The 24,987-nt window shown below is 45.8% G+C and overlaps 2 protein-coding genes across 2 annotated transcripts in view; both read right to left on the reverse strand.

Annotated features, from left to right (window-relative positions):
* The window catches only part of chrna8 (cholinergic receptor, nicotinic, alpha 8), a gene marked incomplete at both ends in the record, with an annotated part of 30,353 nt that extends 20,060 nt beyond the window's left edge, over nucleotides 1-10,293 (reverse strand). The window contains 3 exons of the mRNA XM_084465341.1: nucleotides 3,255-3,394; nucleotides 4,470-4,540; nucleotides 10,286-10,293. Coding sequence (XP_084321467.1) covers nucleotides 3,255-3,394; nucleotides 4,470-4,540; nucleotides 10,286-10,293 — 219 coding nt within the window. The remainder of the gene's footprint in view (nucleotides 1-3,254; nucleotides 3,395-4,469; nucleotides 4,541-10,285) is intronic.
* A 5,318-nt stretch (nucleotides 10,294-15,611) lies between these two features.
* LOC311340449 (neuronal acetylcholine receptor subunit non-alpha-3-like) overlaps nucleotides 15,612-24,987 on the reverse strand; it is a gene marked incomplete at both ends in the record, with an annotated part of 31,635 nt that continues 22,259 nt past the window's right edge. The window contains 6 exons of the mRNA XM_084465342.1: nucleotides 15,612-15,746; nucleotides 16,405-16,591; nucleotides 18,921-19,111; nucleotides 19,886-20,399; nucleotides 22,063-22,172; nucleotides 22,561-22,605. Of these exons, the coding sequence (XP_084321468.1) occupies nucleotides 15,612-15,746; nucleotides 16,405-16,591; nucleotides 18,921-19,111; nucleotides 19,886-20,399; nucleotides 22,063-22,172; nucleotides 22,561-22,605 (1,182 nt within the window). The remainder of the gene's footprint in view (nucleotides 15,747-16,404; nucleotides 16,592-18,920; nucleotides 19,112-19,885; nucleotides 20,400-22,062; nucleotides 22,173-22,560; nucleotides 22,606-24,987) is intronic.

The raw sequence follows: 24,987 nt of genomic DNA on the forward strand, positions 1-24,987 counted from the left end.
TATGGAACTTTCTAACTAATTGGCCTGCATATGTGTGTGTGTGTGTGTGTGTGTGTGTGAGTGTGTGTGTGTGTGCATGTCCTCCCATCACACTCACGGCCCTGTCTGTCCTCATTTCCATAGTGGCGATCTAATCAGGGCCAGATGGACAGTCAGGTCAAACAAGCCATTTACACTATTCACCAAAACACCCCCAAGACCACAACATAGTGGCGAAAAACACAAAACGATGCAATAAAACAACATTTGAAATCTGTTAGATATTTATAATAACAATTGTTCTGCATTCAAATCTGTCTCTATAAGGGTAAGCAAACTCCCCTACAAAGGCACACCTTTATCATGGCCTTGATTTAGCCCCTGTCCCCAAAACACGCCACAAAACAATACCTTCACTGCCTACTAGCAGAAACGTTGTAAACAACAAACGTTACCAGAGAAAAGCACATCCAGGCCCATCATAGAGTCAGTGCCTGAACGACAGCAGAGAGAGAGAGACCGAACGCAGCAGCTGGCTGGGACTGTGTCTGTTTACCCACGGAGAGGAACACGCTATCCTCCGCTACCTATCTTTAGCCTGTTCCTCCCCGGGCCGTTCATAGCCACCGACACCAGGTTTGTACTCACGGAGCCGCATGCTGAGAGCCATAGAGAGAGGGACGCTGCTTATCTGCTAATTGCACCTTGAATTTGAGGATGAGCTTCTCTGTTTGTAGGTCACGATGATAACGTCCGGCCGTGTGATTAAAGTTTAGTTTCACGGTAATACACTTTTGTTTGTTGATCCTTTGGCTTTTGTCTTTAGGGAGAGCGCTGTGCAAATTCGCATCAGTTAGAGGCACTGTGTAGATTAAACAATGCAATTATCAAAGAGTGCATTCAACCTGCACTATGTCACTTCTAATCTGAGGATTTTGTTCTCTCTAAATCGACTTGGTCTGTGGAGAAGTTTATTGTAAACTAGGCTACAGGTTTTTTTATTAAAATGATGGCAGCAGTTCAAATAAGTTCACATTTTCGTCTGTTTCATTTATATATTTTACCAAACCTTATTTAATGCCTCAGGTTGTTTTGGTTTGCTTAACCAATCGGAACCGTATAACGATCAATCTTCACAGAGTACTCATCAGCTGCCATAGCTCAGAGCACCAGTGGCATCTTCCCGTCACTCGATTATGCTATTAACACGCTGCTACGATTATCATGCTGGAGACGTAAGCAGGCCTGTGACACAGCGGTGGTGGTGGGGGGGCCTGTCTCCAGACATGCGGGGCGGGGGGGGGGGGGGGGGGGGAGGGGGGGCGGTGACGGTTGGTGGTTCTTGGATGAGCGCCCGGGAGGGAAGGGCTGACAGGCCGTGTGTAGTTTAGCGAGCGGATAGGTGCATTAAAAGCGCTCTGGTGCGGCGGAGGCGTACGGAGGCGATGGGAGGCCAGGGGGAGGGCAGACGTGTGAGGAGCCGCACACCAGATGGGGTCTGACAGCAAACGTATACCCTAATGTGGTAGGACTCGGTTTAATACTGTAATGTGCTGATGGCAAGAAACAAAGTGAGAAAAGGAAAAGCACAAGATAAGAAAACGTGGAGGGAGCCGGATAGGCTGGTGGTAAGTGTGACTCCCAGCCCAAAGGTTTTTGGTTCGAGTCCAGTGTGTTGCTGTCTATCTGTAGGTGTAGTTACATTTGAATTGACATTTAGGGCGTTTAGCAGACGCTTTTATCCAAAACTACTTACAATAATTACATTTGTCAGAAGATAAACAACAGAAGATAAACATGTCAGAAGATAAACAACAATATATCACTCTAGAGTACAGTAAGGATGTTCATAGAACCAAGTTCATAGAACCAAGAACCGAGTTTGAGTGTGTTTCACTGTTTTCCCAATATGTGGTAAATCCTTCTTCTAAACTCGGGTCCTCCTGACATTGTGGGGGGGCATGTGCAATGTGACCCATCACAAGCTACTGCAGACTGGGACAAAGACAATAAAGGGTAGTGAATCTAACCATCAAGGACTGGAGCTCCTGGAAGCAAGTTATCTTTAGACTGTTGTTAACTGATCTTATCCTCAGCTGCGTGGATATGCATGCATTTGTGGCCGTTTGGAAGTGAATAAGATTAGGGTTTATTTTTGCCTCTGAATCGGGGCATTGTGTGAAATTGAAGATGGCTGTCTGATGCCTTGTGGGTACGAGTTGGAGAGGAAGGATCTGGCTTGGTAATAATTCCCTGGTTCTCCAGTTTATTCCATTGTATCGCTCCTTAGGACATCTGGAGTGTCATCCATTTGAAGAACATATCAGCTCCTCATCATCTCCTCTCTCTCTGTCAGAATGTATCCTGTACTGTATCCACATGCTAGTGTTAGGAGTAACAGCCACCTGTATAAACCAAGTTTAATAGTCTACAGTGCAGTCTATTGTTGTGTAGTGTGGCCTACAATAGTAAACTACAATGTATATAACTATGACATTCATAATACCTAAAGCCATTCAAATGACATGCGGTGGCTGCCAACAAGTAAAGAGAGAGTAAGACCTCGAAAGGAGAAGAGAGAGTGACAGCAGACAGACCTGAAAGGAGCCGCTCCTAACAGGGGAAAAACCGAAATGAAGAGTGAAATGAAAACTGAAAGATGACATTTCTTTCTGTTTGGTTCGGGGGGGGGGGGGGGGGGGGGGGGGGCGGTGGCTCGCAGCGTCGACAACAACGAGACAAAGGAATCCTACCAGAAATAAAAAAAGATTCTGATCTCTCCCTCACCCTCCGCACATCCTCCTCTGCCGCCGCTCTGTGCTCTCGTTGCCTGGCCGTTTCAATGTGTGAGACTCTTGGTAAAATACCAATAAACGCACATTGAACTCACCGGTGAACCCGAAAGCCAGCTAAGATATACACCAACGGACAGACAGACGGACAGACAGACAGACAGACAGACAGAGGGATAGATGAACAGACGGATAGGCTGATAGGCGGATATTTTGAAAAACCGACGGGACAGACAGACAGAGGGATAGACGAACAGACAGACAGAGGGATAGACGAACAGACAGACAGAGGGATAGACGAACAGACAGACAGAGGGATAGACGGACAGACAGACAGAGGGATAGACGGACAGACAGACAGAGGGATAGACGAACAGACAGACAGAGGGATAGACGAACAGACAGACAGACAGAGGGATAGACGGACAGACAGACAGAGGGATAGACGAACAGACAGACAGACAGACAGTCAGTCAGTCTCACCACGTCGATGATCTGCAGCAGCGTGAGGCCCAGCTCCACCACGATGGGCGCCGAGTCGTTGTGGACGGGGCGCTCCAGGCGGTTGTAGTTGACCATCAGCTCCCTGTAGAGCTTCCTCTGGTACATACCGCCATGACACCCTGGAGGGAGGGGGGAGAGGGAGGGAGGGAGGGGGCGAGAGAGAGGGAGGGAGGGAGGGAGGGAGGGAGGGGGCGAGAGAGAGGGAGGGAGGGAGGGAGGGAGGGAGGGGGCGAGAGAGAGGGAGGGAGGGAGGGAGGGAGGGAGGGGGCGAGAGAGAGGGAGGGAGGGGCGAGAGAGAGGGAGGGAGGGAGGGAGGGAGGGGGCGAGAGAGAGGGAGGGAGGGGGCGAGAGAGAGAGAGAGAGGGGGGGGGGGAGAGAGAGAGAGAGAGAGAGAGAGAGAGAGAGAGAGAGAGAGGGGAGGGAAGGAGGGAGGGACAGACAGACAGACAGACAGACAGACAGACAGACAGACAGAAAGATAGAGCAACACACACACAGAGATGAGGATGATGATGATGATGATGATGATGGGTTAGTAAGTAGGAATAGTTAAAAAAAAGAGAGAGCAAGGGCATAGGAAAGAGAGGGACAGAGGGAAGGAGGAGGTGTGATGAAGGACAGGAACCAAGATGAGATGATGAAGGGTTGGAGGAGGGGAGAGGGTGGGGGGGGAAGCATTAAAGATTATACAGCGGGAGACCACATTTGAGGGGAGGAACAAGGGAAGTGATTAACGATACTAACTTAGTGGTGCTCTCAATATTAAAGAGCACTTTAACACACTCACTTTTAAACACTTACTTAAAGAGATTCATTAACATGTAATATTGATCAATGAATCACCACCGTCATGAGTAGACCTGAATCAATTAATTGTGCCCGACAATGCAGACACATCACACTGACAGAATCCTGAAGGAATACCCAAGATCATACAATCTGCTGAAAGAAGTAATATCACAGGGAGAATTATATCAGTAATCACTCCTATTCTGTGTCTCTTGTACTCATTAGGCTTCATTTAGGGCTCACACAGGAAGTCTTTCACAGTCACAGCATGGATATGAAATCACATCGTCCCCCCCCCCATCCATCTCCCTCTCTGCCCTGTCTAGATCCTCAGGTCTCAGCAGACCGGCTTTCCGTGTCACTTATTCAAGTTCAGATATCGTCTCAACGCGGCCCGGTGTTTACCGAGTGACAGCCGAGCCGAGGCGTGACTCGTGAGCGCAGAGCGCAGAGCTGCCGCACGGTTGGCCGCTCGGCTGAACGGGGCAGAGACGCTAAACAAAACGGGCGCCTGCGTTGTTTATCAGCGTGTAAGTCAGCGGCTTGTGCATGGGACCCAAGGAATCTGAGCTAATGCGGCAGAGCGTGTGACAGAGAGCCGTCGCGTCCTTTGGAGAGGATGAGGTGAAACACGTTGTTGTTGTTTTGGTGTCCATGCGTCGAAGAAAAAGAGAAATTAAAGATTTGCCGAGGTCGAAAGCTCTTGTTAATTGTTAATTGGTGTGCGCTGTATTGTGGTAGTTTTCCCCTTCCAACTGTGCCCAGTCAGGAAAAATAGGCTTTGATTACGCTTTGAACAAAACATTGCCTTCCTGTAGTTATTTTCCTTTTAGAACTAACCATGGTTTTGCTTTCTGCATATTGTTTGCCAGGACACACTGAGTCTGCATGTATTTGTCCAAATAAATACAAAAATCAAATCTTTTTGTTCGTTCTTTTTATGCTTTATTTAATCTGTCTTGCACCTTCCTGAATAAAACATTTAATAGGCTAGATTTGAAGGTCTGTTGCATATCCGGAATATTCTTCTTCTTTCCCTCCACTCCAACCACCCTGCACTCAACTCAACTGTGAACATTCCTGCGGAGCCGTGTCCCAACATCCCTTGCGTGTTCGATTAGGTAGTCTCTGCTTCTGCTGGTGTACTTGATTTGAATCTCCTTTGAGTTGCTACCAGACAACCACCGTCCTCCATCTCACTCCCTGTAATATATGCCACACAACAGACAATGCTCTCTTCCATCCTCCACTGTGACTGAGTCCGGGAGGATGTCTGCTCTATTGCATATTGCATATATTGCTGTCGGTACAGTAAGGATGTTCATAGAACCAAGTGCCGAGCACTAACAATCGCTAGGTTAACCCATTCATAGTATACCACAAGATAGCTAGGATAAGATGCTACACAATGCTAAGAACTATTTTTAAGTGCAAGGACGTACAACATACAATAAATGAGTAAGGGGGGAGGCTATGCAGAGTCTAGGTGAACTCTGAACAAGTGAGTCTTGAGACTTTTGCAGAAGCTGGTGAGCGACTCTGCGGTCCTGACATCGGCAGGGAGCTCGTTCCACCACTGCGGTGCGAATACAGTAGATGCAAATGACTGTTTCTGAGAACACAGATCCCAGTTGTATTCCCAAACGCAGCTGGAAGATCCTATTCTGGAACAAAACAATGGGTATATTTACATGCGATGAATAAAATAAAGAAACATCAATACTAATGTCTTTGAAATATTATGTACTGAATAAAACATGGACAAAAACTAAAAAAAAGAATGAGCCAATAAAAATACAGCCCAAAAGCCACAGCTCTGATGCAAACAATATTTGTGATTTGAAGGAGAGCATTGCGTGACTTTAGGGCCCCTAACGATGCACACCTGCTCTCCTCTCATTAGTGATGCAGGGCTGAACGAGAATGACCTATAGCTGGGAGGCTGTGGGCAGGCTCTGAGGGAAGAGGTCTGGGGCCCCTTCTAAAACGGGCTATAAGAAGGGATTATTCAGAGCCGCCAAAATATATTATTTCTTAATCTGCGTCTCAGGGAAAGGGCCGAGATGAACGGAGTTTGGACCGTCTTTTGTTCAGTGGGAGCTTGTAGTGAGACATCCAGTGTTACGGTCAGTCAGGCAGTTGAGAAATAATTAATAAGTAAAGGGCTTATATTTATGCTTTAACTATACTGTATCTTCTAACATAAATTAATGTGGTGAATAATGTCAACTAATGGCAGAATAAACCTGCAGAAAACTATTGGGCCCTATATTGAACCTTGCGGCACACCATACTTAATAGGGACAGTCAAAGAAACATACTGTGATCTACTGTGCAACAAATGCTGCAAATACTTCACAATAGAGCATCGTTGTTTGAGCAGCAGTGGCATGTGTCAGGTGGAAAAATGCTGGAGGTTGATACGATTGTGTCTAACTTTAATGGATTCGGCAGGGTTTCAAAGTTGACAGTTGTCAGTCAGAGCTAACAAGGATGAATGTTTACATGTATCAATGTGGAAGCACCAACCACGTGAATCATGGTAGCAAGTACCACTAGATGTTGTGTTGGTACCACCATATCATCTGAATGTGTTTATGATGGCTGATTACTGCATCCTTGAAAGCTTTCAGTAATTTTAAGAGCCATGATAGACCTGTTAAAGTGTTGTGCTTCATTAACACCCAGCTTTACAATCATCACTTTGAAGATTGAGTTCATTTCTCTTCCACTTGAAGGAACATAGTTTAACTGGCATTACCTTCGCTTAAAAGCTGCAATTAAATCAAGGTTAGTTGGATAATTACTACAGCTAACAAAAAACGTTTTTTTGCTTGTAAGGAAGGTCAGAGTGAACTTAGCTTCGCAACTTGAATGAAATAGCGTGTGACCTAAGAAGACCGTGGCTGGATAATAAAAATAAAAGTGAATTAGGAGAGAAATCAGAGTATATTGCAAGGGTCCGGCACATGGCCCTTATCAAGTGTTGTTAGACAGAACCAGGAAGGGTAAAGGAAGCAATGACATTTAGAAAAATGCAAAACAGCAATAACAAATAAATCTCAGAGTGATCAGTCATCCTGCGTTATTCCATTACTATAACTCACAAGTAACTCGCTACAGGGCAGCATAGCAGCTGGTTCTGGGTGCTTAGGAGATGCAGGTGAGTGGTGCTTCTTATTCTGCACTGTATCTTTCCTCCTCTCTCCCCTTAGTCTCTTCTCCATCTGCGTTAATCAGTTATTTGTGTTCCTGTGTGTTCTCAGACGTCTCCCTAAGTTGTCCCTGACATTTGTCGCCATCTTTTTTCAATCGCCAATCTGGTTTTCAGGTTTATTTTCTGTTTCCTGTCATTTGATTGGTTGTTTTTTTGACCGTGCCAGTTCTTGGAAGTTTTGTTTGCGTGACCTTTATTAAACACCTTCTGGACTCCCCTCTTGAGTGGGTGTCAGTTGAGTGACAGTTACATGACCCTTTATCACTGACAAATGTATATACATATGTATGTATAACAATAGAAATACATACATATGTATATACATCTGTCAGTATTGATAGATGTATGCCACTTTATCACATATATATATATATATATATATATATATATATATATATATATATACACACATATGTATGCATAACATTAGTGATACATTTGTGTGTCCTATCTCTGACAGTACTGATGTCTTTATCTCGGACAGATATATATATAGATATACATATGTATGTATCTCACTGACAGATGTTGAGTTGTAAGTCCTCATCCAGCTGATGCTTCAATTAGCCCAGTCGCAGACCGTGAAACTCTGAGTACATGCATTCCATCACAATGTTTCCCATGTACCGCAGATGACAGCTGGTTAGGAAAACAGGAATCAAATGTCAAAAACATCCCCTCTTATATTCAGCTCCTGTGAAACCAAGTTGAGCAGCAGCAGCACGACAAGCAGAATGCCTTATGTTACAGCTGGAAAGACTCCTCTCAAACAGTCCAGCAGAAACTACTGTCTGTCAATGTCTGTCTGTCTGCCGATCTGTCTGTCTGTCAATCTGACAGTTGATCTGTCTGTCTGTCTGTCTGTCTGTCTGTCTTTTAGCATATCTGTGTTTCTGTGTGTCTGCCTGTCTGTCTGTCTGTCGATCTGTCCGTCTGTCTTTTTGCATATCTGCGTTTCTGTGTGTCTGCCTGCCTGTCTGTATCTGTTTGTCTGTCTGTCTGTCTGTCTGTCTGTCTGTCTGTCTGCCTGCCTTACTGTCTGCTTGTCTATCTGTGTGTCTGAATTCTTGAATAAATGAAAAACCAAACAAACGTAGATAGATGTGGCATTATATGAAAAATCCCCAGAAGCATTTTGCGTGTAAATCAAAACAGCTATATCTATATTGATCAATAACTTCTAAACCCAGTTGTTACAGTTGAGCCACAGGAAGATAAAGATTGGGATATATAATATAATATTATATTATGTTTCCCTTTTGTAATGAAGGTCACGGAAGCCTGAGCTTAGAGCTCTGACTGAACACTTTAATAAAGCATCTCCAAATATCAATAGCATCAATAATACAAAAATATAACTCAGTATTATAGGATCCATAATGTGCCCATTTACATTAAACACTCCACTTAGATCATCAGGCTATCAGGTAGTTAAAGTTATGCATTGTTATATTATAATCACTTATTCTCTTTTTGTGCATTGTTTGCTTAATGGCTTGCAGCAAAGAAATTGTGTTTTTCTGAGCATAACACTGCAAAACACACACACACACACACACACACACACACACACACACACACACACACAGTGCACGCTTCACATGAACATTGGAACTGAAGACTGGTGGAAAACAGTTTGAGGCATTTCTATTACAGAGGGCTCGTCCTGTTAGAGTCAAGATGTCCATCATAATGGCTCATAGTCTTAGTCAGCAATGTGATTGTGTGTTTGCTTGCGTGTGTGCGTGCGTGTGAATGTGTGCTTCTCCCCTCTCTGAAGACTGTAACTCGTTCAGAGTTTCCAAATCCACTGAAAACGTTTAAACTCTCACTCTCTTGGTTTCTCAAACTGAATGTTTTCCTTCATGGGAAGCCGTTCAGAGTGTATTTAGAGTATATAGAGTATAGATATAGTATAGTAGTACAGTATATGAAGAAGGGATCATCAACATCTTGGTGTGTTTTCTTAAATTAGCCTGTGCTGCCCGGGGGGGTGCCTGTGTCACCGCTGGCGCCCCAGAGCCAGATGTGGCCCTGGCACTAAGGAGGTCAGGGAGCTGGGGTGACAGCGGTGGAGGGGGGCACACAAACTCACTATCTCGCGCCTCTCTCTCTCTCTCTCTCTTTAAGCCTCTAAATCTCTCCCCCCTACGTCTCTGTTTTTCTTTCTCTTTCTCACTCTCTCCATCTCAAACTCTGCCTATCTCTCCCCCTATCTCTCTCTCTCTCTCTCTCTCTCTCTCTCTCTCTCTCTCTCTCTCGAATGCACATTAACAAACACACTTGACAATTATCCACGTGCACCCAGTTTGTTATTAATTAATGTCAATCATCACCATCATACGAATTTGAATAACTAATAGCAAATTTAGCTGATCATACAAATAATTCCACTGTAACAAAAATATGAATTCCACTAAAACGATAATGTAGTTCTGATAAAATATATCACTTTAATAATCAGCGGGTGCATAAAAACAGCTGAAACGCAACAACCTACCTCGTTCGCAGAACGTCATCCAGAGACACAATCCAACGAGTAGCGATCCAACACACCTCGGAGGCATCGCGGCGGCTGATCTCAGACCCGTTGAACTTGGAGGACTCCTCCTGACGGGAACTATCCTGCTGGCACTACCGAGCCGCCTCTCTCCACTACTAAGTCTCTCTCTCTCTCTCTCTCGTTCTCCTTCTCTCTCTCTCTCTCTCTCTCTCTCTCTCTCTCTCTCTCTCTCTCTCTCTCTCTCTCTCTCTCTCTCTCTCTCTCGCACACTGATACACTGATGTTCAGTGTATGAAGACGTACAGTTCGAAACATTTTCTTTTGTCCATTATTTTCGGGGGACTCAAATTAACCTGAGTTCGTCTTGTGCGCAAAAGCCTCATAACTACAGCCGACAGACTCCAACTATCACCTCAACTATTGATCAAGTCGTACGAACCCGCCAATTAACGAACCATTCAAAAACATTGTCATTCATATGCGGGGGCTGCAATCAATTACCTGTTCATAATGGTGCCTATTATTACCGTCAAATACTTTAGTTTCCATGAATAAAAGCGTTTGTTTTTCCTCGCTGGTCGCTGTCCGCGGTCCTGAAATGACGCGCTATCGATCACTGTGAAGCACCAGCGAAACACGTGGGATCGTGTTTACTATAATTGCTTTAATCACCATGATCACTATAATTTATGTAATCACTATGATCAATAGGATCACTAGAATCAATATAATCACCAGACTCACAATGATCACTAGAATCACTAGAATCACTATGATAACTAGTATCACTAGTATCACTAGAATCACCAGACTCAATATAATCACTCTAGAAAGAATCACTAAGAATCACTGTTTTCTCTAGAATCATTATGATCTCTAGAATCACTATAATAACTATAATCAACATTAAAATGATGATCTCTAGAATCACTACATCACTATGATCACTATGACCACTAGAATCACTATGATCACTCTGATCCCTCTGATCACTATAATCACTACATCACTATGATCACTATGACCACTAGAACCACTCTGATCACTATAATCACTATGATCACTATGATCACTATGATCACTCCATTGTATCCTTGTCCTGCTCCCCAGTGGTTGACACACCGCTTATTCAGTGCGCTTTTGGTGTGTTCCATCTTGATATTGATTGCCCGTAGAGATCCGTCAGTATAACCTTGTTGTTCCGTGTGTCAGCTTTCTTTCAGTGGTGACTTGTCCTTTAGATTGTTCCTGAATGGCCTGAATACCTGAATACCTTCAGCATCATATGTTGTGTATTCATGTTGCTTTCATGATGTTATTTTGACTGACTGAAATCTTGTCAAGACTTATCAGCATCATGCTTCCACTGCTGTACATGTTGTTAAGACTGTATGGCCATCTGTGTGTGTGTGTGTGTGTGGTATTACATAATTCACCATTCTGCGTTGCTGCAGTCTGTGGGTCACAGTCCTACCCCCCCAAGGCACAGAGGCAGCATGTCAGACTTGTGAAGAGGTTGTGTGTGTGTGTATGTGTGTCTGTGTGTGTCTGATTGCACATGTGTGTGTGTGTGAGAGAGAGAGAATGTTTTGATGGGTGGCTGATTGTGGGAGAGAGAGTGAGAGCACAAGAGTGTGTTTCTGTGTGTGTGTGTGTGTGTGTGTGTGTGTGTGTGTGTGTGTGTGTGTGTGTGTGTGTGTGTGTGTGTATGCTTGCGTGCGTGCGTGTGTGTGTGTGTGTGTCTGTCTGTGTGTGTGTGTGTGTGTGTGTGTGTCTGTGCATGTGTGCGTGCGTGTGTGCGTGCGTGTGTGCGTACGTGCGTCGAGGCATTCCTCTTAGTGATTTATCTCTTTTGTTTTTTGCCCGACCTCTCTGATCTCATGCAACTATTGCTCTCACACTCGATTCTCCTCCTTGCCCTCTGTCTCGCTCGGTCCCACCCTCCTCTCTCCTTTCTTCACGTCTCCTGTGGGAGTGTGTATTTGTGTGCAGACCCGGACACAGCAGGCAGATGGCTCCCCTGGCCTTAACTAAAGCACATATTGTGACAGTCTGGCTGTACTAGTGCTTTGTCACCTGTCTCCTGTCGTCTCTCATCTGTCAGGGCTTCATGGCACTGACAGCTAATGGCGCATTTCCACCGGAGGGTGCGGGTCTGTTCAGTCTGCAAAGGTGCGGCACGGGTCCCGTTTCCACCGCCAAAAGTGGGCGTGACCCGGACTGAGCCGTGTTGAGCCGTATACTTGTCTCGCAGTGCTACTCTGTTGGGGTACTGAGACGCCTGAAGGGGTATATGATAGGAAAGCTGAAACACCCGATGCAAACTGAAGGACACACACTTCAAATACATCACAATACACATTCTCACTTCAAGAGGAGGAAGTCACCCTTATCATCGTAGATGAAAGCCCTCTCTTTGAAAGCTTATCATTGGTCAACCGGGTTAGTCATACACCAGTCAGACATTAATGTGTGTGTGTGTGTGTGTGTGTGTGTGTGTGTGTGTGTGTGTGTGTGTGTGTGTGTGTGTGTGTGTGTGTGTGTGTGTGTGTGTGTGTGTGTGTGTGTGTGTGTGTGTCGTGTACCAAACCAACTCTGACAACGCTGACAATCAGCGAGTGAGTGGGCAATTACTGAGCACTCATCTGTAACTACAAACATACACACACACGCACACACACGCACGCACGCACGCACACACACACACACACACACACACACACACACACACACACACACACACACAGTCACGATCCTACCGTTGGGTAATGTTAAGCTGGTGGGTAACTGGTTGTCATGGTAACTGTGGGAGTGGCTCACTGCAGGTGAGCCTTGATAATGGTCACCTGACGGATCCAAGAGGGTGGATGGACGCATGATGGGGCCTGACTAGACAGCAGGGAGGCCCGACTTGGTTACACTCAGACACCATAATCCAGGATTAAGGATCACTACGGGGAACGCGACCGCCCCCTTTGTCGTGTATGTTTAACAAGTGTTCGTCCATGTTATATGTCAACCAATAACTGTATGGGACACGCTAACGTTTACTCCAACGCTTGGGCTATCCCCCCAACCAGAGAGAAGGACCAGAGCTCGCCGGGAACCCAGGTGAGTCACTGTTCACGTTGCCGGGAGCTAGTCACCTGCCAGCTGTGTTTTGTTACCACTTATATGTCTCGAATCCTGCCTAGACAGAGAGCCGTTTTGATTATACCAGTGGGGTCGCGATAACACACACACACACACACACACACACACACACACGCATGCTCTCTCACACACACACACACACACACACACACACACACACACACACACACACACACACACACACACACACACACATACATATATGCATAAGCACATAAACAGGCACATATTCATATGCCCGAGCATACATGCGTACGCATGTACACAGTGCTGGATTAATTTGCATGCAGGAGTCGCTTCAGTCTACTGCATCATCTGTCTCGCCCTTCAACCATCAATAGGGAGATGTTGATTTGGAACAGACCCACCGGCTAGTTTGTAAACAAGTTCATTTGTAATAATCGACACTGCTTAAATGATGTATGCCACAGGCCTGCTATTTATTCCTAAATCAATTCATTCATAACCATCCAATCCTGTTCCATTGCATGATTGCATCGTTTGCACAGTCTAACAAACTCGGAGCACATTGCGGTTCATTTTCTCAATGCAACATTACGCCTCCTCCCTCTTTCCTAGTTTGTTGTGAATCGGTTGTGAAAAGGAGACCCAAGGCCAACGAAAGCCGGGACTCGAACCATCAATTCAATCTAAACCAGCTTCCGTCCAGACAATCCATCTGGATGAATTAAAGTAAACCACCACACACCCTTCCACATCTAATTAAAGGCTTCCTTAGCGGCGGACCTGTTCAATATTTACAGCCGTAACTATCCTAGTTTCATCGCAACGTTCAGGGCGACTGGCAGATGCTGTCAGTGGCACTTTGATAAAGCAGACGGAGAAGGTGGCAGTCGTTCAAAACAAGTTTCTGCACTTCTTTCATTTATTCAGCGGAGTGCTTTAATCCGCGCGGTTTATTTTTTTTTCCGGTGGTGACGCCAGAGTTGGTTGTAGTAGGTCACAGATCAAATCAGTAAAAGATAACTCAATGCTTTCATACTCATACTCATAGAAAGATATGCGACGGTGAAAAGAAGAAATTCATACAGACGCACACTCATACACACACACACACACACACACACACACACACACACACACACACACACACGCACCCACACCTGTCGGCCTGAGTCAGATTCAAAGAAGTGAATAATGGAATAGGAGGATGAGATCAGACTTAGCAAGTGTGGGGGGAGATAGAGAGAGCATGGCTGCCCATTTTAACACATCCAGGTAACAGAAATCACACAATGTTTCCCCGTCTAAAGCAGGCCTCGGGGAATCACAGCAGGATGTTGGCAGAGGAAATACGCACGCTGACCAAACCGCTTTGATGTGAATCTGTTTGCCTTTGGCACTTTCAAAAGCATAAGGACACTTAGGATGACTAAGGATTTATTCATGTATCCAAATGTGAAGAAAACTTTTTGTGCATTTTTTCCACATATTACGTCTTCGTTTCTTTAGATGTTTATTTTTTTCAGCTCCGACGCATCCATTGATAGAGAGTTGGCGCCATCTAGTGGTGAAACAATACGGTTCCCTACAAACCGGCCTCAGGAAAATGAACAGTTGAATAGTGACTTCAGTTAATCTAGTTAGGTAACAATCCCCCCCCCCCCCGAGACATTTAAACAGCACAAACAAGTTAAAATAGTGGAGAACTTTCATTTTTATTCTGATTGTTGCAACAAAACAGCAAAAAAAAAAAAAAAACTAACAATATAGCGGATGTAAAAACGATAAGACGTGATTGATACACAGTTCAACGATTGTGCAGTTTTCTGGTTTGCTCAGGTGGACACATGGAGACGGTATTGAAAGGATTTATATCACTTCAGACATTCATACAGATATACCACTCATATAAAGATATAATTTAATACTCTTATTGCTCTCTCCCCTGTTCAATCATGCCACAAACATGAAGTGCTATGGAACACATCACAGTCCAGTCAGTGCATTAGTGTGTTGAGTCTCACTTTGTTTTAGAGTTCCTTGTGAAACGTGTCAAAAATGGCATTCCTGATTTGGAGTGTGTTTTTGTCCTGAGCCAAACATTGATAACAATGGGGTTTTCCTGTGTCCGCACGGCCTCAGCAGGCACTGATTATAACCTCATCCAATCCGGCTTCTTCCAAATAGCCAATAATTACTCATCTTCGCTGTGTTTCTGTCCAGCGAGGATTACCGCGACGCCGAAGACAGTATCTTTGCCTCCCGACTCCTAGACCGAAATGCGCTCAGGTGTGTGTGTGTGTGTGTGGGGGGGGGGGGTCTTTAGCTATATGGTCAGGCTCCATGGTTGTATGTGAGTATCACTGTATGGACCGTTTATCTCAGTGATACACTTTGGGTTCGGAGCAGAACGTATGGGCGTGTTTGGCGGGGGTGTCTGGTGTGTAGGTGTGTCGGGGGGGGGGGGGGGGGGGGCTCCTCCCCCATCGGCCTCTCGCCCTCGCTCCCCCGGTTCAGCTCTCGTTGGCCGGGGCATCGCTCAGGGCTGGGTCGGACTCAATCAGGACGCGTGTGTGTATGTGTGTGTGTGTGTGTGTGTGTGTGTGTGTGTGTGTGTGTGTGGTCTTTTAATTCATACATTTGGTTTTGTGCGAGTGTGTGTGGCGTGGTGGCCCTGCTGTGTGTGTGTGTGTGTGTGTGTGTGTGCTGCTCAGGGGGGGGTGCTGAAGTACAAGGTGAGGGCCGGGGTGAAGATGAGGATGGTGCCCAGGATGGAGACGGACAGGAACACCCAGAGGAAGATCCGGTCTAGGACCTGAGCAACAAACTTCCAGTCCTGGACCACCTGGAGAGACACAGAAAACCCAGTAGAGGCGATGAGTCACAGGATCACTGGGAGGAGACCAGTTTCATTGAATGGGTTTATTGGGTTATTTGTGTTTTTTTTTTTGATGAAATAAAAAAGCACAAATTTGGCTTCATTGTCGTCTTTAATACTTGGTGATTGTTGCTATTTGTTTGGTAGTTGTGGGCGGCTAATTCTGCTCTGGCAATACGATTATGTAGTCATGCTGAATAAATGAACTTTTAACTTTTAATTGGGAGAGAGTGTGAGGGAAAATGTCGAGAGAGAGAGAGGGAGAGAGAGAGAGAGACAGACAAGGAGTGAGGGAGAGAGAGAGAGACTGAGAGAGACTGGGAGAGAGTGAGAGGGAGAGAGGGAGAGGGACAGACAGTGAAGAATAGAGAGAGAGAGAGAGAGAGAGAGAGAGAGAGAGAGAGAGAGAGAGCAAAACACAAACCGGGCAAACAGCTCCATAAACAATGAGCGAGAGCCTTAACGACAGAAAGCCAACGAGGCGGAACCGACACAAAGTGTCGACTAGATTCCACTTCGTAGTGAAATGTGTGAGCTCCCCTAGTTCCTCTTCAATCACAACATGAAGGAGGAAACATCTGCTGTCACACCACCTCACGCCGTCTTCTCCTCCAGACAAACACACCTCTCTGATGAAGTGCTCCTTCTTGATGTGCCGGCTGATGTAGCGCACCGAGTTGGTGGCCTTCTCCAGCATGGACAGCCACGCCTGGCTCTCCTCCTCCTTGCCGTCGGCGCCTCTCTGCTTCATGCCCAGCCCCCCTCGAGGCTTCGGCTCCGGGTTCTGCTGCTCAAACTCTGAGTAGTGGAACCTGGAACACACGCCGAGGGTGTTTTTGGTTTCGTCGCAGGATTTGTGCTCTTCTGTGACAACCCCCACGATTCTCAGCAGCATAATAAGGTAGCACCTGATTTTGTGTGTTTGTTTAGATTCCGATTTCAGCCACGGTTATGTTAAACAATGATGCCAAGAAAGGTATGACATCTCATTTGAGTTGAATAAGTTGATTAAGTTGATTAAAGTTTTGTGATGCTACGAATGATAATTCTACATTTCCCACGTTTGGGTTTAATAAGGTACTACCTCATTTTATGTCTTATGTTTGATGAAAAGCAGCGAGTAAAGATAGCCACAGTAGTCTTAAAAAATGAAGCGACGAAAGACAATCACACATTTCTGGGATTAATAAGATGCATCCTCATTTTGTGCATTCATTTGTCAGATGAAAAGCAGCATGTGAAGATAGCAACAGTGGTTTATTTCATGAAGATGAAAACGATTCACTTTGTTAAAATGAAGTGACCATGGAATCTTTAATAAGCAGAATTTTCTGTCGTCAACTAGCCGCTGACAATGTCCCTAGATTTGACTGAAGGTGATCATGGCAATATGGTCGAACTAAAACCTAAAGTTCACTTAAAAAGTAGGCCCATAGTTTCATTGACCCAGCAGCACTATGTTCCATCATGAATCTGAATCGGTGATGTTCATTCATGTAAATGTACAGTTCTAGTTAAATATTCAAATGATAATTTTTCTCGTTTTAATTCTGATTACATTTTCCAAAGCGACTTACAATAAGCGCATTCAACAATGAAGATACAAGCCCAAAACTGCGAAAATCATGAGAGGACACACATTTCAACAAATAAGAAAACTACTTTAAGTGCTACATCATAGAAACACTATTTTGAGTGGGTCAACATAAGAGTCTGAACGGATGATTCTTCAGTCTGCGGGCGGAGGATGTGTTGGTTTCAGTTGTCCTGTTCCGGACGTCGTTCCACCATTAATGAGCCGAAAACAGAAAACAATCAGGCTCTAGATGAGCAGCAGCTGGGGTCTTCTCAGTGGGGGGGGGGGTTGTCTGCTGTTTGGCGGTCGTAGAGCGAGGTCCACGGCTGGGGCGATGCTTTGACCACGTCATTACATTTACATTTAGCTCTGGTGTGTGTGTGCGTCAGCGTAACCTGAATAACCTAACCCTTACCCTAACCCTAGTGATTGTTAGTGCTTGGCACTTGGTTCTATGAACATCCTTACTGTACCGACAGATATATTGTTGTTTCTCCTTCTTCTGACAAATGTACTTCGTCGCTTTGGATAAAAGCGTCTGCTAAATGCCCTGAATGTAAATCTAAAATGTAAATGAAAACAAGGTACTGCAACGTATTTCACTTCTCCATACACCGCCAGTATTACAGTCAGCTAAACCTTAAAGACCGCAGACGGCCCATTGTCAGGCTTTACAACCCCCTGTTTCTGCACTTGCTTGTTAAAGGTACAATGTGCAAGATTTGAGATTTCAAGCCAGCTCCAGTCTAATTAAAAGCAGAAACCACTCTGTTCATTACCCCTCCCGCTTCCTGCTTGGCCCGGCCTCACAAAGAGAGGCTCTCTGACCAACCCAGATCCCTGGAGCCTTAAAGTGAACGTCCACACGACGGAATGGGAAATGGACTGCACTTATACTTATACAGCGCTTTTCTAACCAGAGGCCGCTCAAAGCGCTTTACAATATTGACTCACATTCACCCATTCATGCACACATTCACACACACCGACGGCGGTGTCGGCCACGCAGGGCGACAGCCAGCTCGTTGGGAGCAGTGAGCGTGAGGTGCCTTGCTCAGGGGACACCTCGGCTAGGAGGAGCCGGGGATCGAACTAGCAACCTTCCGGTTACCAGCCAACCCACTCCTCCTGAGCTAATGCCGCCCCTAGAACCCGAGAATACGTTTACTACCGTGGACTTACGTTTACTTACCCCCCCACCGCCCCTTCTCCTCCCCGCCCCCCTTAAAAATAACCCTTTTACACACTTATTGTATGTTGTACGTCCTGGCACTTAATGTACACACTTACTGTATTTTGTACGTCCTGGCACTTAATGTACACACTTATTGTATTTTGTACGTCCTGGCACTTAATGTACACACTTATTGTATTTTGTACTTCCTTGCACTTAATAAAGTAGTACTTAGCATTGTGTAGCATCTTATCCTAGCTATCTTTGTTGTGTACGGGAAATTAGTTAAGTGATTGTCAGTGGCGGAGCCAGACTTTTTTTCAAGGGGTGGCAAGAGGGTGGCCGAGGCTTTTTATATAATGTAAAGTAACGTGACCCGCTGCGTACTGACCTGTCGGTGTGGCCCCGCATGCACAGCATCCTGGGGAGCCTCTGCAGGAAGAGGGTCTTCACCCAGGGGGCCATGGGGTGGTAGGTGGCGGAGGAGCGGTGGTGCACGTTGATGACAAACACCGTCACGATGATGGAGAAGGTGACGAAGATCATGATGAAGAGCAGGTACTCCCCGATCAACGGAATGACCTGGAAGAGATCGCCTCGTGTTTTAATTGGGGTCGTGTCGCCCTGTGATGGGATGTGTGATGGGAGGGGAGACACATTCAATATCACCTGGGAGATTTTGAAACGTTAAGGAAGGGAGTGAGTGAGGACCAACTTCAGTAAAAAATAAAAGCTTTTAAATACGCTGCCCCCTCTGCTTGGAACACCCTCCAGAAAGACTTAATTTGATGCCTTTGGCTCGTTACCCAAGGACCTAGAATGTGGAAGCATTGGAAATTGTCCCTGTGTCAAATCCTTAACTATGAAATCACTCATCATCTATTTTTTGGTTTTATGCTGCACTCTTGGCCAGGTCTCTCTTGGAAAATGGATTTTAAATCTCAATGAGACTTTCACCTGGTTAAATAGAGGTTTATTAAAAAAATAAAAATAAACTGTTATTGAATCAAATTCAGTCATGGCGCAGGATACTGCGGCGCCTAGGGTATCTTACTAATGTCCGGTACACAGCCTACGTGAAGACACCTCCGCCAGCTCCTAACGACCTTTGACCCCTGACTTATGAGCACCCAATCAACGACTAAACCCTCATCAAACCCTCTACCTCTGACCTCTGACCTCTGACCCCCAGCACCGTGGGCCCACGGTGGACCAACCTTGGAGGAGGAGGGGATGATCCCCTCGATGACCAGCAGGAACACGGTGAGCAAATGATCAACGCCTAAACCCTCATCAAACCCTCTACCTCTGACGTCTGAGGTAGAGGCACAGGCAGAGGCACCTCTGCAGACCAACCTTGGACGAGGAGGGGATGATCTCCTCGATGACCAGCAGGAACACGGTGAGCGACACCAGCACGGAGGTGGACAGCGACAGCTTCTCGCCCTCGTCCGACGGCAGGTAGAACACCAGCACGGTGAGGAAGGACAGGCCCAGGCACGGGATGATGAGGAAGAGCGTGTAGAACAGGGGCAGCCGCTTCATGATGAAGGAGTAGGTGACGAAGGGGTACCAGTACACGCCGTCCCGCCGGCTGCCCTTGCGGCCCGTGGCGTTGAGGATCTCCCACTCGCCGTTGTCGAAGAAGTCCTTGCGGTCCACGTAGTCGTCCACCAGCTCCAGGTCCACCATGTTGCCGTCGTACGTCCACGAGCCGAACTTCATGGAGCAGTTCTGCCGGTCGAAGGGGAAGAAGGTGACGTCCATGGTGCAGGACGACTTGTAGCTGGCCGGCGGCTTCCAGGTGATGGTGCCGTCGGACCGCACCATGGCCTTGGTCATCAGGGAGCCCACGAAGCGGCCGTCCGCACTGGGGGCAGGACAGGGGAGAGGGGGGGGGGCGGAGGGGTTAGGGACAAGAGATGAGGGATAGAAGTGACCATCGGTCCTCAAGATCTCACAGCTGGATGGATGTGGATGTGGTGAAGACAAGCAGGACACACATGCACGCACACGCACACACACACACACACACACACACACACACACACACACAAACACATAAACACACACACACACACACACACACACACACAGTCATGCATACACACAGACAGACACACACACATACACACACACACACACACACACACAGTGTGTGTGAACCGAAAGGTTTCTTTCATAAACGAGTGAGGTGGCCGAATAACAGACATCGAGAAATGGTGCATAATTTGTGTTGTGGCATTTGCTAGTTTTCCTTCACCCTCATACTGGCACCCTCGTAAGTGGCACTTAATGTACGCACTAGTGTGTTTGTACGTCCTTGAACTCTAAAATAGTACTTCGCATTGTGTAGCGTCTTATCCTAGCTATCTTTGTTGTATACGGGGAATGGGTTAACCTAGTGATTGTTAGTGCTTGGCACTTGGTTCTATGAACATCTTTACTGACGGAGATATATTGTTGATTCTCTTTCTCCTGACAAATGTACTTATTGAAAGTCGCTTTGGATAAAAGCGTCTGCTAAACGCCCCGAAGGGAAATGTAAATACTTTATTTTGCACACGTTAGTTCTCTCCTACTTGGTGACTCACTCCTTGATTGTTGTTCCACTTCATTCTGATGCGTTCACATTTATCATGGTTAATTAGGATTAGAAGGGTTGCCCTTAGGGTTAGAATAAATTACAAAGCAGAGAGTTTCAGTCCTTTCCTTGATTTAGATCGGCTTGAAGCCGTTGTAAAATACTAACACCTGTGATCGCATAACAATTCATTTTTCAGAATTAATACGCAGTGCAATCAAATGAAAAAAAACAACCTTTACAAGCAAAAAGGGCCACCTACATGATTGAACAATTGCACAATTAACGGCAATGTACAGATAAATGTTAACAATCTCCCCAATCATGAAAGCCTGATTAGCCTGTATGTTAGCCTTGCGTTGCTTGGCAACCATTTTGCTTGTCTTGAGGAATAATATTTCTTGGCTGATTTGGATGATTTGTTTTAAATAAATGATTGCACCTTTATGATGCTTTGTGTTGATTTTGTGAAATCTTACAAGGTAGTCTGAGGTTTAAACAATTTGGTGTCTCCTCCACCTCAAACAATACATTTACATTAAGGGCATTTAGCAGACACTTTTATCCAAAGCGACTTTCAATAAGTACATTTGTCAGAAGAAAGAGAAACAACAATATATGGCTGTCGATACAGTAAGGATGTTCATAGAACCAGGTGCCAAGCACTAACAATCATTAGGTTAACCCATTCCCCGTATACAACAAGGATAGCTAAGAGAAGATGCTACACAATGCTAAGTACTATTTTTAAGTGAAAGGACTTACAACACACAAAAAAAACATTAAGTGCCAGGACGTACGAAATACAAAAAGTGTGTACATTAAGTGAAAGGACGTACAACATACAATAAGTGCGTACATTAAGTGCCAGGACGTACACCATACAATAAGTGTGTACATAATGTCTGTAATGTAATACATCTGTCATGTGTGTACAGTACAAACTTACTTCTCGTAGAGCACGATGTCGGGCAGCCAGAGGCTCTCTGAGGGTACTCTGATGGTCGTGACCCCCCCATAGTCATCAGGGTTCCACCGCAGCTTCACATCCACCCACTCCTGAAACACACAAAACATTGACATTTAGGGGATTTAGCTTTTATTTAAAGGGACATACACCCATTCATGCACACATTCACTGCCAGCTCGTCAGGAGCAGTCAGGGTGAGGGCGTCTCGCTCAGGGACACCTCGACACTCAGCTAGGAGGAGCCGGGGATCGATCTAGCAACCTTCAGGTTACCAGCCAACCCGCTCTACCTCGTGAGCTACTCACCACACACCTCACTCCATGACCGCTGCACTCTCTCTAATAGACTCATTTCATTGTATTATATTATGATGTTCTGGTTCATTACAAGCGGTCATGTCAGGTGTTCTGATCCTGTGAAGATCAAAGAGATACAGGTGATGGATGCTGATTGGATGACAAAGCATGCACTGCTCACCTGCCAGAGCCAGACATTAGTGGTCATTAGCTGGTTCTTCTCATCCTACAGAGGAAGCAAAATTATATTAGGAAGGTCTCACACACACACACACACACACACACACACACACACACACACACACACACACACAGAGACACACACACACACACACACACACACACACACACACACACACACACACACACACAGACATACAGTAAACACACACAGACACACACACACACTCATACAGTAAACACACATCAACACACAGACACAGACACATCAGAGACACACATGCACAAGCACACACACACACACACACACACACACACACACACACACACACACACACACAAGCACACCTACACACACAGGCACAGACACATACACGCAAGTAGACACACCCCCACACACACACACACACACACACACACACACACACAGACAGACACAAACACACAAATAACAAGCACACATACACACACACACACACACACACACACACACACACACACAGACACAAACACACACACACACACACACACACACACACACACACACACACACACACACACACACAGACAGACAGGAAGGTCATATTATGAATCTAATTGGCGCCATGATGCATTAAATGCTCGGGGTTAGCTGCTCTCAGATAGCGGAGAGAGAGAGGAGGGGGAGGAGGGGGAGGAGGCAGTGGGAGACGGCGTCACTATGAATGAGAGATGCCCTCCAGACTACACAGGAAAGCTACGTTTAATGGAGCCGCTGACTTTCTGCACTGCAGCACAGGAGTATAACGCCGTAGGGGGCAGAGGGTGACCCAGGTGGTGGAGGTCCAACGTGGTAGGGGCTGTCTACGGCAGTGTTTCACAAATGGGGGACCGCGTACCCCTAGGGGTACATGGGAGCGCTGCAGGGGTACTCAAAAATAAATAAATAAACATCATCTTCACCCTGAGCGGGTTTCAATTCTGAAAGCTGGACAATAGAGAAAACGGACAGGTGGTTTAGATGTAAATCTGAAACAGTTGCATGAAGCACAGGCCCATGTTTCTCACTAAATTGTGAGCATTTGCACACTTTTAATGTTCATGTTCACACTGCCAAATAGAACGAGCATAAATGTATTTTTCTCCCGGAAATATTGTGTGCCGGTGAAAGGGGGGTAGTCAGCTGAAGAAATATCTCAGAGGGGGTACGCTAGTGGTCTATGGAGACCGGAGAACCACACTGCTCTAGCCTTGGGGAAATGGTTGGGAAGGGCCCTGCACGCATTCATTTAAAGCCTCATCGAGTGGTAAGAGCCGTTATCGTTCTCAGCTCATCACTGAGACTAACGCCAGCAAAGAGAATATTTGATACCACATTATAAGGGCTGCATGACGTGAGTGGTACATCGTAGTGATTATGAGGAATCGTAAAGTGTAAAACGGGGGGAGAAAAATGGCCATAGGGAACTGGGGGGGGGGGGGGTGGGGGGGGGACACGGAGACATGGGAGAAGAATGGGAGAAAGGAGGAGATAAGAAACAGGAGGAAAATGTCATTTGTTCTCCTTGCTACGGTTCCTGAGGACATTTCATGGAATAGCTGGAATGGACTCCCTTGCCCTAGAAACACGCTCTCTATATCTAAGTAGGGCATTACGTTTAGAGAGGAGTGTTGTAATTTAGTTTGAAGATCACAAGATGGCCTACCCTTCTAAAACCTCAACCTTTTTGATGAGATGATCAGATTATCCTCCGTGTGTGTGTGTGTGTGTGTGTGTGTGTGTGTGTGTGTGTGTGTGTGTGTGTGTGTGTGTGTGTGTGTGTGTGTGTGTGTGTGGAAAGGAAAATGTGTTTCATATTCATAATCATATTTATACTGTGCTGAATTATATTATATCAAATATTTGAATATGTGTATATCATAGTATTAATAGGAATTCCATCCTGAGAATTCCTATTTGGGGAAACAATATTTATTTAGAAAGACATGTGACATTCACCTAAGCTGCACTTACTGTGTTCAGCACTTTTCCTGCTTCTCCAGTATTGACTGACTGCTGTCCTGCTTGGAAGGCACTTTTGATTAAAGTGTCTCTTCTGATTGAAAATGACAGTCGATACAGAGCCTGGCTGGGGAGTCCCTCCAGCTTTCTAAAACCCATTCTCCCTCTGACCTTGTAAACTGGGAGCCAAGGCTCCTAGGCTCCTGGCCATAGGCTTCTAAGCACCTAGGCACCTAGGCATGAAGGCACCTACGATTGAGCTTGGTCTGGCAATAGCCAGGCTACCCTAGTCACCAGAACGCCTTGGAATGTAGTTTCAGGACCATGGTCAGTGCTCAGTGCTCTGCCATTCTGCCTTTCTCTCTCTGGGCCCTGTTTTAACGGTCTGAAACAAGTGTGAAGCGCGAAACGGAACTAGCTTTGTGGGCCGTTCTATGGCGATGTTGC

The sequence above is a fragment of the Micromesistius poutassou genome, assembly GCF_964030765.1.
Source record: "Micromesistius poutassou genome assembly, chromosome: 3".
NCBI classification, from domain to species: Eukaryota; Metazoa; Chordata; class Actinopteri; order Gadiformes; family Gadidae; genus Micromesistius; species Micromesistius poutassou.